This window comes from Ictalurus furcatus, chromosome 27, assembly GCF_023375685.1.
Source record: "Ictalurus furcatus strain D&B chromosome 27, Billie_1.0, whole genome shotgun sequence".
In the NCBI taxonomy this organism is placed as follows: domain Eukaryota; kingdom Metazoa; phylum Chordata; class Actinopteri; order Siluriformes; family Ictaluridae; genus Ictalurus; species Ictalurus furcatus.
The window spans coordinates 3,985,001-3,997,515 of NC_071281.1; the positions used below are offsets into that span (position 1 = coordinate 3,985,001).

Below are 12,515 nucleotides of genomic sequence, written 5' to 3' on the forward strand. Positions count from 1 at the left end.
TCTGTTTTACTGTCAAAAAGTTATCACGTCCACGATAAAGAACAAGAAGTAAAGACAAAATATTACCTGATTCCTTCATTAATACTACATTTAATCAAATAAGTAAACATAAACATACACAGTGAAAGGTTTAATAAATGAATTACAAATAATGTGATCGCTTGAACAGGTTTATCATGTGGTTATTTGTTTATTTTTATTTTTTTTAATGCTTGTTGCAGGTTTAATTCTTTACAATGTGCGCGCTTCCATGTGACGATGATTCATAAAGTTATGTTTAACTAAATCAAATCTAAGACTTTTTTAAAAAATTTTTATTTACCAAGTCGGAGTAGAGCCATGGCGAGCTGGAGGATTCCACACAGCAGCGTCAGCACCACGGCGTACACCGGATCCCCTCTGACGTACAAGAAACACAGCAGAGACATGATGGCCGTCGGGCCCAGGGTGATGTCCTTAGACGTCCCGAACAAACAATAAACAAAACCGCCCATGAAGGAGGAGTATAGACCATACTGCACACACAGAGAGAGAGAAACAAAAATTAAATTTTAAAATATAAGATAAACATTGTAAATAAAACTTCAAATATTTTTTTAAATAATACAAAATATATTAAAAATGAACTTATACTGATGTTGTACAATGTTCAAAACTGCAGGAAATTCACTATAACACTGTGCTTTTTATTACACCCGTTACAGCCACAACGTATGCTGGGGACACTGGGGATGAGGGGCACGATTGGGGATGATGGGGACGCTGGGGATGATGGGGACACTGTGGATAATGGGGATGATGGGGACGATGGAGACAATGGAGATGCTTGGGACGATGGCAATCATGGGGAAGATGGGGATAATGGGGATGATGGGGACGCTGGGGATGATGGGGACACTGTGGATAATGGGGATGATGGGGACGATGGGGATGATGGGGACACTGTGGATAATGGGGATGATGGGGACGATGGGGATGATGGGGACACTGTGGATAATGGGGATGATGGGGACGATGGAGACAATGGAGATGCTTGGGACGATGGCAATCATGGGGAAGATGGGGATGATGGGGACGCTGGGGATGATGGGGACACTGTGGATAATGGGGATGATGGGGACGATGGGGATGATGGGGACGCTGGGGATGATGGGGACACTGGGGATAATGGGGATGATGGGGACGCTGGGGATGATGGGGACACTGTGGATAATGGGGATGATGGGGACGATGGGGATGCTGTGGATAATGGGGATGCTGGGGATGATGGGGACACTGTGGATAATGGGGATGCTGGGGATGATGGGGAAGAAGGGGATCCCTCATATCCCCCTTTATGTTGGGTAGGGATGCTGGGGACAATGGGGAAGATAGGGATAATGAGGACGCTGGGGAAAATGGGGACGCCAGGGAAAGTGGGAGGGCGTGACCCCACCACAACGTGATGCAAATCACAAGTTCCTCATTCTGATTCAGCAAAGCGCAACAGCAGCTCATGAGCAGTGTGACAGGAAACAGAAACAGGAAGTAGATTCTAAATTAAATCACCCCTCCTTGTGATTTAATTGTGATGTTTAAAAAAAAAACCACGTCGTATTAGACGTGTAGTATCCACTGGTTTCGGCTGAGCGTCAGTAGAAAAAAGCAAATTTGAGATTTTTAAACTTTTGAATTGTTTTTTTCGGTTCTAACAAATGAAACGTCACAACGTCGCATTCTCCTCTTGGTCCCGAACGTTCGCGCTCGGCTGATGGAGTCCGCGTCGTTAGTGTGATTACGCGTGTAACGCTGTAGTTATTACCTGCACAGGTAAGCCGGCCACCTCGGCGTAGGCCAGGGACTGAGGGATGACGGTCAGCCCCACGGTGAGTCCCGCCAGCACGTCCATCTTCAGCCACGTCAGGCTGTACGCCGGCAGCCACGTGAGGACGGGAAGACGGGAGCGCAGCGTGGCCATGGAGCAACATCCCTCCAAGCCGCGTCGCACAGACACAGAGAACCGCTCCGCCGCCATGTTCCGCTCAATCTTCCGGAGTACAAGTCGCTCTGATTCATGAATAAACTCCTTTCTACATTACCCAGAATGCTGTTGGACTACCTGCTGCAAGAGATCACACTGCCAAACCTGTCTCAGTCTGGAAACACGTGCGCAGAGTCATGCTTCAACTTGTGCTTGAAATTTGATTCGTCCTCATGCCACGTCAGCTAGGGGAAAACAAAAACAACACAAAACGGCAGCGTATTGAAGAGAGTAAAGTTACAGTCGGCGATTTTGGTGGAAACTGACACCTCTTCACGTGAAGACGCACGTGAATAACCCATAATAAATGAATAAAAACACTTTTATCACTTTTACTGACGATATATCGATCTACCTGGGATAGTAATGTAGCTGTATTGCGATGTATCGTGTAACTGATTATCGGTGTGTATTTATACAGCTAATGATGACTTTAAAGCGTTTTATTTTTTAAATCAGAGCTGTTTATGATCATGTCTTTTGACTCTGATCATATGACATACGACTTTCTCTCTCTCTCTCACACACACACACACACACACACACACACACACTCACTCTCTCTCACACACACACACACATTCCCCCAGAGAAATTATTTCCACTGTACAGATAAACAGCTCAAATCCCCTCTGCTCCCTACACAGTGCACTACAGATCAAAGAAAATGATCATATAATTAGCATACGCGGCTAACTTGAAAGACATGAAAGCAGAAACCGAGGAAGAAACCCCTCACACTGACTCAACACTGAAGCAGAACTTCTTTTGTCATTTAAAAAAAATGCTACATGAATATAGTTTTGTTTCAGTTTTTACCTGAGGGTGAGATTTCACTGTCTGTAATCTGCGGTTTTGTGCTTGTGACAGCGCGAGAACCCAAACATCCTCTCTCGCCCGCGCCTCGGGTTGCCAGAGTGGATCAAACTCCACCAAATGTTTGTTGTGTTTTTTTCATCTTCCTTAACCCACGTCTTACAAGATTCAAGAGTTCAAGAAGTTTATAGTGCTATGAAGTCATGACGTTATTGAAGCCTACTGTATTTTCCACCAGGTAGAAATCAACCTGCGTAACATGTTTTAATTTATTTCTGGAAGAATCGGTCGATTCAATTTTTCCCTTGTCTCGATTTTTTTCCTTATCTCACATGTTGACTTGTCGGAACATTCTAACGTATTATAAGCAAAATTTAATATATCAAAATTCTGGTGTATTCATTTGTGACTTGTTATTGCACTTCACAAACCTTGCATTTTTTACTTATTGTATTAGGACTTATTACCTCAAACGTTTCATTTATTATCTCATTCTGATTTATCTGAGAATTTTTACTTATTCTTTCTCTTTCTTTTTTTTTTTTACTTTGTTCCATTCTGACTTGTTACCTCACACTTTTGACTTATTATAAACATTCAGACTTATTATCTCACTTTCGGAATTATTATCCCACATTCTGTCTTATTATCTCAAATTCTGTCTTATTATCTCAAATTCTGTCTTATTATCCCACATTCTGTCTTAGTATCCCACATTCTGTCTTAGTATCTCAAATTCTGTCTTATTATCCCACATTCTGTCTTATTATCTCAAATTCTGTCTTATTATCTCAAATTCTGTCTTATTATCCCACATTCTGTCTTAGTATCCCACATTCTGTCTTAGTATCTCAAATTCTGTCTTATTATCCCACATTCTGTCTTATTATCTCAAATTCTGTCTTATTATCTCATATTCAGACTTGTTACCTCAAACCTTTGACTTATTATATAATTCTGACTTATTATCCCACATTCTGTCTTATTATCTCAAATTCTGTCTTATTATCTCGAATTCTGTCTTATTATCCCACATTCTGTCTTATTATCTTAAATTCTGTCTTATTATATCAAATTCTGTCTTAGTATCTCACATTCTGTCTTATTATCTCATATTCAGACTTGTTACCTCAAACCTTTGACTTATTATATAATTCTGACTTATTATCTCACTTTCGGAATTATTATCCCACATTCTGTCTTATTATCTTAAATTCTGTCTTATTATATCAAATTCTGTCTTATTATCCCACATTCTGTCTTAGTATCTCACATTCTGTCTTATCATCTCAAATTCTGTCTTATTATCCCACATTCTGTCTTATTATCTCAAATTCTCGCTTATTATCCCACATTCTGTCTTATTATCACAAATTCTGTCTTATTATCCCAAATTCTGTCTTATTATCCCACATTCTGTCTTATTATCTCAAATTCTGTCTTAACACAAATTCTGCCTTATTATCTCAAATTCTGTCTTATTATCCCACATTCTGACTTATTATCTCAAATTCTGTATTATTATCACAAATTCTGTCTTATTATCTCATATTCAGACTTGTTACCTCAAACCTTTGACTTATTATATAATTCTGACTTATTATCTCACATTGTTGTACAAATTTAAGGAAAACAAGCAGTTGCTACTAGAGGATTTGGTCAGTGTTTATAGGATTGGGGGGGGAAAACGTTAATCATTCTCTCTCTCTAAAAGAACTGTAACTCTGCTGAATGAATGTCAAACCCAATCACACTAAACATAATATAAATGTAGCTGAATTAGCAATAGATAGATAGATAGATAGATAGATTTTGCCTGTATAGATGGATTTACAAGTGACATGTGACACTCTTGCAAAGAAAACTTATACATAAAAATTGGAGCTCATTATGGTGAGCGATTTATTAAATTCTCAGATAAACCGGATAAATCTAACCAGTAAGCAACCAATTAATCGAATGGGGTGGACGTTTTATTTACGATAAAATAAAGCATTATGAAAAACAGAAACATCACTGTGACACAAACACTGTTAAAGCAAGAAGTGAAGATTTCGGATTTAATAAACAACTTTAAATACTGCAAATATAAATATTACTATACATGTCAAATATATATATATATATATATATATATATATATATATATATATATATATATATAAAATTAAAATCTATAAACCCAGCCGAACTCGAACAGATTTGCTGATTTATCTCAAGACTTTGATTGGAATTATAATATGAAACAATGCAAGATAACAATTCCTTCACCTCAAACAAACAAACAGAAAAAAAACCAAACAAACCCCCGAAGGTGGAGCTCTGTTCAAAATGGCAACCCTGGCGGTCATGTGATCCGTGTCACGTGACACACGGAGGCGGAAGTGGCTGTGTTTATGCGTGAAGTTTGCAGCTTGTCGGCTGGAGTTCGTGCACGTTTCGCAACCTCTGAAAATGAAAGGATGTCGTTAAGGGAAGTCAGAAAACTTGTGGAGCTTCACGGAGAGTCAGGAGACGCCATTTAAAACTCTTCCACGCAGACGTTTCTTTTTAAAATGGCGGGAATGAACGTGTGTGTACAGCTGGGGGCTGTGGTGTGGGTGTTCCTGCTGTGTGGTGCGGGAGAGTGTGGGAGAAACGTCCTCCTCATCATCGGTAACACTTCTTACCTGCTCGAAACTATCATAAACAAGTCTCTAATGAGTGTTAATGACATGTTTATAATCAGGTTTTGATTTAGTGTCATGAATAGGCTACAGTTTGCTTCAGAGAGCTCTAGTAATGAAAGGGTTAACCCTTTACTGTAAGGCTTTCATTAAGATCTTGTTATTATTTGTTATTGTCTTTATGCATGAAATCCACTACATATCACTACGTAACTGAAGGTCTGTTAGGCGAAAACACTTGCAGTATTAGTTGTAATAATGTCCAATAAAGTATCGAGTACGCATTAATAACCGAAATTAGACGCATCTTATCCGTATTTACGACTGTGAAGCTGTTTAAGACGTTAATACTTTAATACGTGTCCCTGCAAACTATGCCCGCCTGCTTCTGCATAATATTTGAATCTTGAGGTGCGAAGGGTGGCGTTATTGTGTTTGTTCGTCCTGCAGCCGACGACGCCGGGTTCGAGACGGAAGTCTACAACAACACGGTGGTCCGGACTCCTCACCTGAGAGCTCTGGCTCGGCGCGGCGTCGTCTTCCGAAACGCCTTCGCGTCCGTCAGCAGCTGCTCGCCCAGTCGCTCCGCCATCCTGACCGGATTACCGCAGGTACGAACACGGTCACTCATCGATACGCTGACAGACGGGTGGACGGACGGACGGCTTGTGCGAATGTAGATTTGACCCCCCTCGTGGTTTTTGTATTCTCCTCAGCACCAGAACGGGATGTACGGGCTCCATCAGGGCGTGCACCACTTTAACTCGTTTGACGGCGTGCGGAGCCTCCCGCTGTTACTGAACCAGTCCGACGTGCGCACCGGTGAGAAAACGCGACACGCCACGTGTCACCTCACTCACGTCCACACACAGCTACGGCGGCAGGACTTTCTCACACAAGTAGCTGAGTTCCTCACAAACTTCTGAACTGAATCGATGACGTTAAGCGTTTACCAAACACGTGGAGCGTGTAAATCTCAAATTTACTCTTTTTTTTTTTTTTTTTTATAAACGTATTTGATATATTTCTTAATAACAAATAAATAGGTTTGGAGATAAATTGTCTGTTGTTGTTGTTGAGGCATCATCGGGAAGAAGCACGTGGGGCCGAGTTCCGTGTACCCCTTCGACTTCGCCTACACGGAGGAGAACGGCTCGGTGCTGCAGGTGGGACGCAACATCACCCGCATCAAGCTGCTGGTCCGGAAGTTTCTGCAGGAGCACAAAGAGGAGGACAAGAAGAAGAAGAGAAGCGGAGGAGAGACTCGGCCGTTCTTCCTGTACGTGGCGTTTCACGACCCGCACCGCTGTGGCCACTCGCAGCCTCAGTACGGCTCGTTCTGTGAGAAGTTCGGGAACGGAGAGAGCGGCATGGGGAGAATTCCCGACTGGAAGCCGCAGTACTACACGCCCGAGCAGGTCAAGGTGAGGCCCGGGCGGGGCTCTCGGATCAGAACGTGTGAAATCTTTCCCAATTCGGCATCGAGATGACGGGACGCTGCTCCTCAGAGTTGTAGTTCGGTTTTGATTTCTTTGATTTTTTTTTTTGTGCCTAAAATCAGTGCTAAATTTTCCACATTGAAGCAATTATAAAAGGTCTTTTTTTACTTTTTAATTAAAACAATTGCTGGATACACTGATTTTGATTATGTATTTATTTATTTATTTATTCGTTCGGTGTTTGTTTGTTTGTTCCTTTGTTTCGCTCTCAGGTGCCGTATTTCGTCCCGGACACTCCGGCTGCTCGAGCTGATCTCGCCGCTCAGTACACCACCGTCAGCAGACTGGACCAGGGCGAGTGTTTCACGCTTCCTCGTTAGATCTAATATCATATATTTAGAATAATATTTAAGCTGTAAATATTAGTTTGATATGCTTTTATTCTTTTTCTAATTAAGTAGTGTTTTTTTTTATTATTTGTTTTATCCAAAAGCAGGTATCGGTTTGGTCCTGCAGGAGTTGAGGGACGCTGGGTTTGAGAACGACACGCTGGTGATGTACAGCTCCGATAACGGAATCCCGTTTCCTAACGGACGAACCAACCTGTACCACTCGGGCGTGGCCGAACCCATGATCATCTCCTCACCTGAACACCGAGAGCGCTGGGGACAGATGAGTGACGCCTACGTCAGCCTGCTGGGTGAGACAGGCACACACACACACACACACACACACACACACACACACACACGCGCAGTGTCATGATTATGTCCAAAAATCTGACTGCAGCACTGATCATCAAAAAGTTTTCCTTTAATAAGAGTTAACACATAAACAGTGACGTGTTCCTGCATTACAGTGTATGACCACAGGATGGCGCCATATACACATCAGATGATCATAACCTAATCGTAATCTGAATCTCAATAATAATCTGATTATCTGATGATGTTAATCTAATAATAATCTGATAAATAATAATTTGACGATAATCTGATAATCTAATAATAATCTGCTGATGATAATAGAACAATAATAATCTGATTATAATCTGATAATAATAATCTGATGATTATATTATCATATGATAATTATAATAAATCTGATCATCTGATGCTAATAATCTGCTGTGATAATAATCAGATGATTATAATCTGACTAACGACTTGATAAAAACTCAAGTCAAAAGAAGTGGATAATCAGAATTCCTGTGAACACGTCTTTATTCACGTGCTGGAAGTAAAATGTCTTCATCTCCTCTCAGACATCACTCCCACTTTGCTGGACTGGTTCTCGGTGCCGTATCCTCCCTACAGCCTGAGCAGAGGGTCTGTGGTCCACCTGACGGGTCGCTCCCTGCTCCCTGCGCTGTCCTCGGAGCCGATTTGGGACACAGCCTACAGCAGCCAGAGTCTGCACGAGGCCACCATGTATTACCCGATGCGCTCGGTGAGGCGCGGCTGCTTCGTCCTGCTGCACAACCTCGACTACCGCTCACCCTTCCCCATCGACCAGGACCTGTACGTCTCGCCCACCTTCCAGGACCTGCTGCAGAGGACGCAGGCGGGCACGCCCACCCGCTGGTTCAAGACCCTGAAGCAGTATTACTACAGGGAGCGCTGGGAGCTGTTCGACACGTGCTCGGACCCGGCCGAGCAGAACAACCTGGCCTCGGATCCCCGTCACAAAGCCGTGTTGGAGCTCCTGAGGGAGCAGCTGGTGAAGTGGCAGTGGGAGACGGAGGATCCGTGGGTCTGCGCTCCGGACGCCGTGCTCGAGGACAAGATGGAGCCCAAGTGCAGGCCGCTGTACAACGAGCTGTGAAGGGACCGTCGCCTTAACGAGTTTCAACTCGCAGCCTTTCACGTTTTATGCAAATCGTAGTGAATTGAACGTTGCAAGGACAAGAAGTGTACACCGATTCTGTAACATGGGGATGCCTTCAAACGGCATGAAATCATACACAGAAGCCAAAAATAAACACGAAAGACTATTTTCTGTTAAAAAGCCTGACTTCTCCTTCTCTAAGTGTGTGTACTGTACTGTACTGTATGCTCATGTCCACTAGGGGGCGGTGTCTTAGAGACTTGGGAGTGAAATAAACTAGCAGGACTCCCATGTTTTACTGCAGGAAATGTGTTTGTGCTAATATTACACTGAAATCCTTGTCCAAATCATCTTAACGTTTACGCAAACGGACACGCCTCCGCACCGCAACCAGTCAGCGCTTAATCCAGCGCTTAACGAGATTTAGATTATTTTGGAGGGTTAACAGGCTGTTCGTTGCCGTCGGGGTTCAAGTAAGATGTACAGGAATCCTTCCGTCGTGGGTGTTAAATCAGAATGTCGCTAACAACAACGCTGCAGCTAAACTGCTCTACATGTCACTTATTTCTCGTGCTGGATGACCTCAAAACAGCTCAGATTGCTAAACAGATTGAGTTTCTCTGAAGATAAAACTCGCTGAAAGTAGTTTAAAAAAAAAATAGTTTTGTGATTCTACAGTTTAAAAAAAAATCCTGTTTGTTTTTTAAATTAGAAACGTCTCTGAACATATACGCCCCACCCCCTTTCCCTGGCAGGCAAACCGTTTGGCTAGCTTGGCTTTGTTTGGATGTGGGAATCTGATTGGTTCTTTACATTTCATGACGCAATAACACTTTGCTCTTACTCTTTAACACTCGGTAAAGACGTTGAAGTGAGAATTCTGACGCTTTGAGTACAAAGCTAATAACAGATAGATAGCAAGAAGAAGAAATGTTTGTTTGTTTATTTATTTTGTAAATAAAGTTCAGGTGCTGATGAGTGTGTCATTCTGTAACAGCGCTTTTCACACACGCTCGAGAGAACAACCAAAGTGTAGAAGGTTCCTCAGGTGGTCTGATCTCCAAGAACCTTGTTGAGACGATACTTGAAAGAAGAACCCTTTGAGTACACTAGATGTATTGTAGAACCCCGTGTGTGTTTGTTTTCTTTCATGACAAAAAAAAAACATCTCACGTCATAAGTCACATAAATTTACGCACCTTTGAAGAGGCTTGACGCTGAAACACTCCCACGCTGATTGGACGTTGTTGGGTTTTTTTTTTTTTTTTCCCCCCTTCTCCTTTTACCGGAAACATGACCCACCTTCACGTCTAGTGAGCACGAGCGAGCGCGCGCCTTTACGCGCTCCGGGTCTGTATATAAAGCCGCACAGACGCGTCCAGTACTAACAACTCCAGCGACGCTCAGAACGAGGTTTTAAAAAATAAAATAAATAAATAAATAAACCCTGCACTTACCAACCCGCTGAAACAGATGAGGATGATGATGATGATGATGAGGTGCGCGCCGGAGAGGTCCGTCGTGATGCTCGCGGCTGTAGCCGTGCTCCTCTCGTGCTGTCCCGCAGACGCGTGGTACAAGCAGGCCACCGGGCCGAGCTACTACTCCGTGGGCAGAGCCTCGGGTTTGCTGTCCGGCATGCGCAGGTCGCCGTACGTCCGCAGGTCCGACGCCGAGTCCGCGCTGGACGCCGGAGACGCCACCGGAAACAGCGTGGCGCCCGAGCTGGGCGCGCGACACACGCCTGTCCTCAAAAACATGGTAAATAACGATCGCGTGAATAATAATCCTCAGTTCACTTTTCTAAAGAGCGTGCATCTTGTTCCGCGTGCATCTTGTGAAGCTGGATTATTCGGCGCGCGTTCGTTTTGCGCACGACGCGCCGTGCGCGTCGTGCGCAAAACGAACGCGCGCCGAATAATTCAGCTTCGTTTAACATCTAGAAAAAAATGTTCTTGGATCAAATCTCAGGTCTGATATTCGTGTCTAGTTCTCTGCTACATGCCTAATGTAAAAACCTTCCAAATAGTCTATATATAAATAAACAATAAATAAACAAAAGACCTGCGCGCGCATTCTTATTAAAGACTTCATATAAGTCCTACGTAATATATACTAGATTTTCCTTAACGGATTGTTTTCTAGTCAATTAAGTAAATATTATAAGTAAGAAAATAAATGCATCTAATTTGCATTTCCGGTTCCTGTTTATTTATGATTTTTTTTTTTTTCCCCACCCCCAGGCCATCTGCATCAAGGACGTTTCTCCGAACCTGCAGAGCTGTGAGCCGATGCAGGACGGCTGGAACACGTTCCGGTGCAGGGCGGAGGTCCTGCTCGCGCTCGACTCGCTCGACTGCTTGGTGGCGTGAGCGGCGCGTGAGCACGGAACCCAACCTTGGTCCTGGAGAACCCCCTGATCGCCTCTGTTTAGTGTTTTTTTGTTTCCCCCCCTGCTCTAACACACACACACACACACACACACACACACACACACAGTCAGGACAGGAGGCTTCTCCAGGACCAAGGTTGGGGAACCTGTCTCCTAAAGACCCTGTTCCTGGCATTCCAAACATCTGATTGATTAATTAATTAATTAATTAATTAATACACAACAGCATCATTCAGACACCGAAATCTGTTTTGGCGTTCTATTTAGTACGGTACTTTCCGGTCTGTTTAGGATCTCTCCCTGACCTTGAATGTTATTTATTTTCCACCGCTTTATCTACGAAAGCAACAACAAAAAATCTCCACAAATGTTCTGTATGTGTGTATTTATATGTATGTGTGTGTGTGAGCGAGAGAGAAAGATGGAAACAGTATCACCGTTCGTCCCTTCTGTAGCCAAATGTGTGTGTAAATGTGTATAAACCATTTCGAGAATGTTATTTTATTTATTAAACTCGACAGACGTTTGATTCGTGTGTGTGTGTGTGTGTGTGTGTGGTGTAGTTTGTATTATTATTAAGATATGTAAGAAATAAAGACGTGTGGATGAAACACGTCATGGCAGAATGTCGGCATCGTGGACACTTTTTACTTTGAAAGCGCAAGGACAGATCATTTGTACAAATAAATCCTACTACATCGTCTGCTGATCGTTCACGTCTCGAACCAAAGACGACTATTTACACAAGATATTATGTAAGGCACACAGGCTAGCACTTCACAGCTTCATTTCTCAACAAAAACGGCACCATGAGATGTCCAAAGTAAAAAAAAGAAAAAAGAAAACAGAATTCCAACAGGGTGCCTACTCACCTTTGGTGCTTGGCCCCCTAATAACAAGAATACAATTAAACTGATTATTGCTGCACAACTTAATAAACACATACTGTGTGTGTGTGTGTGTGTGTGTGTGTGTGTACTGAAGTGTGTTGTAAAAAACACATGTTCCCTCCAGCTTTCTCTGGTAAATATTAACAGGAAGAGAAAACACACTCCTGTACGTACACATGCGCGAGCAAACGGACCAGAAAAGGACACACTGTGTGTGTGTGTGTGTTTGTACACATTCTCTCTCTCAGACACACCATCAATCCGATAAATTTTTTACCGTCGTAAAAGATTACAGCTTTTACCAGGCACTGGCGACTCCTTCCATCAATGTTCATGTTAAATAAACGTTTTTTTTTTGTTTTTTTTTTAAGAAACCGTTACATTAGTCTGCCGTACGAGTCCCTGTAAATGAGCTGCTGCTACTGGAAAGTAATCAGCACTTTAGAAACTTAGCGGTGTGGGTGG

At 42.9% G+C, this 12,515-nt stretch overlaps 3 protein-coding genes across 3 annotated transcripts in view; 2 read left to right on the top strand and 1 right to left on the bottom strand.

Annotated features, from left to right (window-relative positions):
- Positions 1-4,799, bottom strand: part of slc26a11 (solute carrier family 26 member 11) — a 12,446-nt gene extending 7,647 nt beyond the window's left edge. Inside the window, exons 1-3 of the mRNA XM_053617185.1 lie at positions 2,840-4,799; positions 1,802-2,205; positions 323-515 (exon numbers count right to left, since the gene is read on the bottom strand). Of these exons, the coding sequence (XP_053473160.1) occupies positions 323-515; positions 1,802-2,014 (406 nt within the window). The 5' untranslated portion in view covers positions 2,015-2,205; positions 2,840-4,799. The remainder of the gene's footprint in view (positions 1-322; positions 516-1,801; positions 2,206-2,839) is intronic.
- Positions 4,800-5,351: 552 nt separating this feature from the next.
- sgsh (N-sulfoglucosamine sulfohydrolase (sulfamidase)) lies at positions 5,352-9,743 on the top strand. Its single transcript, XM_053617353.1, has 7 exons — positions 5,352-5,491; positions 5,953-6,113; positions 6,219-6,324; positions 6,583-6,926; positions 7,214-7,295; positions 7,438-7,641; positions 8,206-9,743. The coding sequence occupies exons 1-7, from the start codon at positions 5,392-5,394 to the stop codon at positions 8,763-8,765; spliced, it is 1,557 nt and encodes a 518-aa protein (XP_053473328.1). The 5' UTR covers positions 5,352-5,391; the 3' UTR covers positions 8,766-9,743.
- Positions 9,744-10,241: 498 nt separating this feature from the next.
- On the top strand, positions 10,242-11,786 carry npb (neuropeptide B). The gene is made up of 2 exons (XM_053617360.1): positions 10,242-10,529; positions 11,012-11,786. Exons 1-2 carry the CDS (start codon positions 10,242-10,244, stop codon positions 11,138-11,140), a joined length of 417 nt encoding a protein of 138 aa, XP_053473335.1. The 3' UTR covers positions 11,141-11,786.
- The last annotated feature ends 729 nt before the right edge of the window (positions 11,787-12,515 follow it).

Excerpts from the sequence above, each read along its gene's own strand:
- npb (XM_053617360.1), top strand. The coding sequence starts at position 10,242 with ATGAGGATGATGATGATGATGATGAGGTGCGCGCCGGAGAGGTCCGTC. Across the intron at positions 10,530-11,011 it reads CGCCTGTCCTCAAAAACATG|GCCATCTGCATCAAGGACGT; the intron begins GTAAATAACGAT and ends CCCCACCCCCAG.
- sgsh (XM_053617353.1), top strand. The coding sequence starts at position 5,392 with ATGGCGGGAATGAACGTGTGTGTACAGCTGGGGGCTGTGGTGTGGGTG. Across the intron at positions 6,114-6,218 it reads TCCTGACCGGATTACCGCAG|CACCAGAACGGGATGTACGG; the intron begins GTACGAACACGG and ends TATTCTCCTCAG. Across the intron at positions 7,642-8,205 it reads CGCCTACGTCAGCCTGCTGG|ACATCACTCCCACTTTGCTG; the intron begins GTGAGACAGGCA and ends ATCTCCTCTCAG.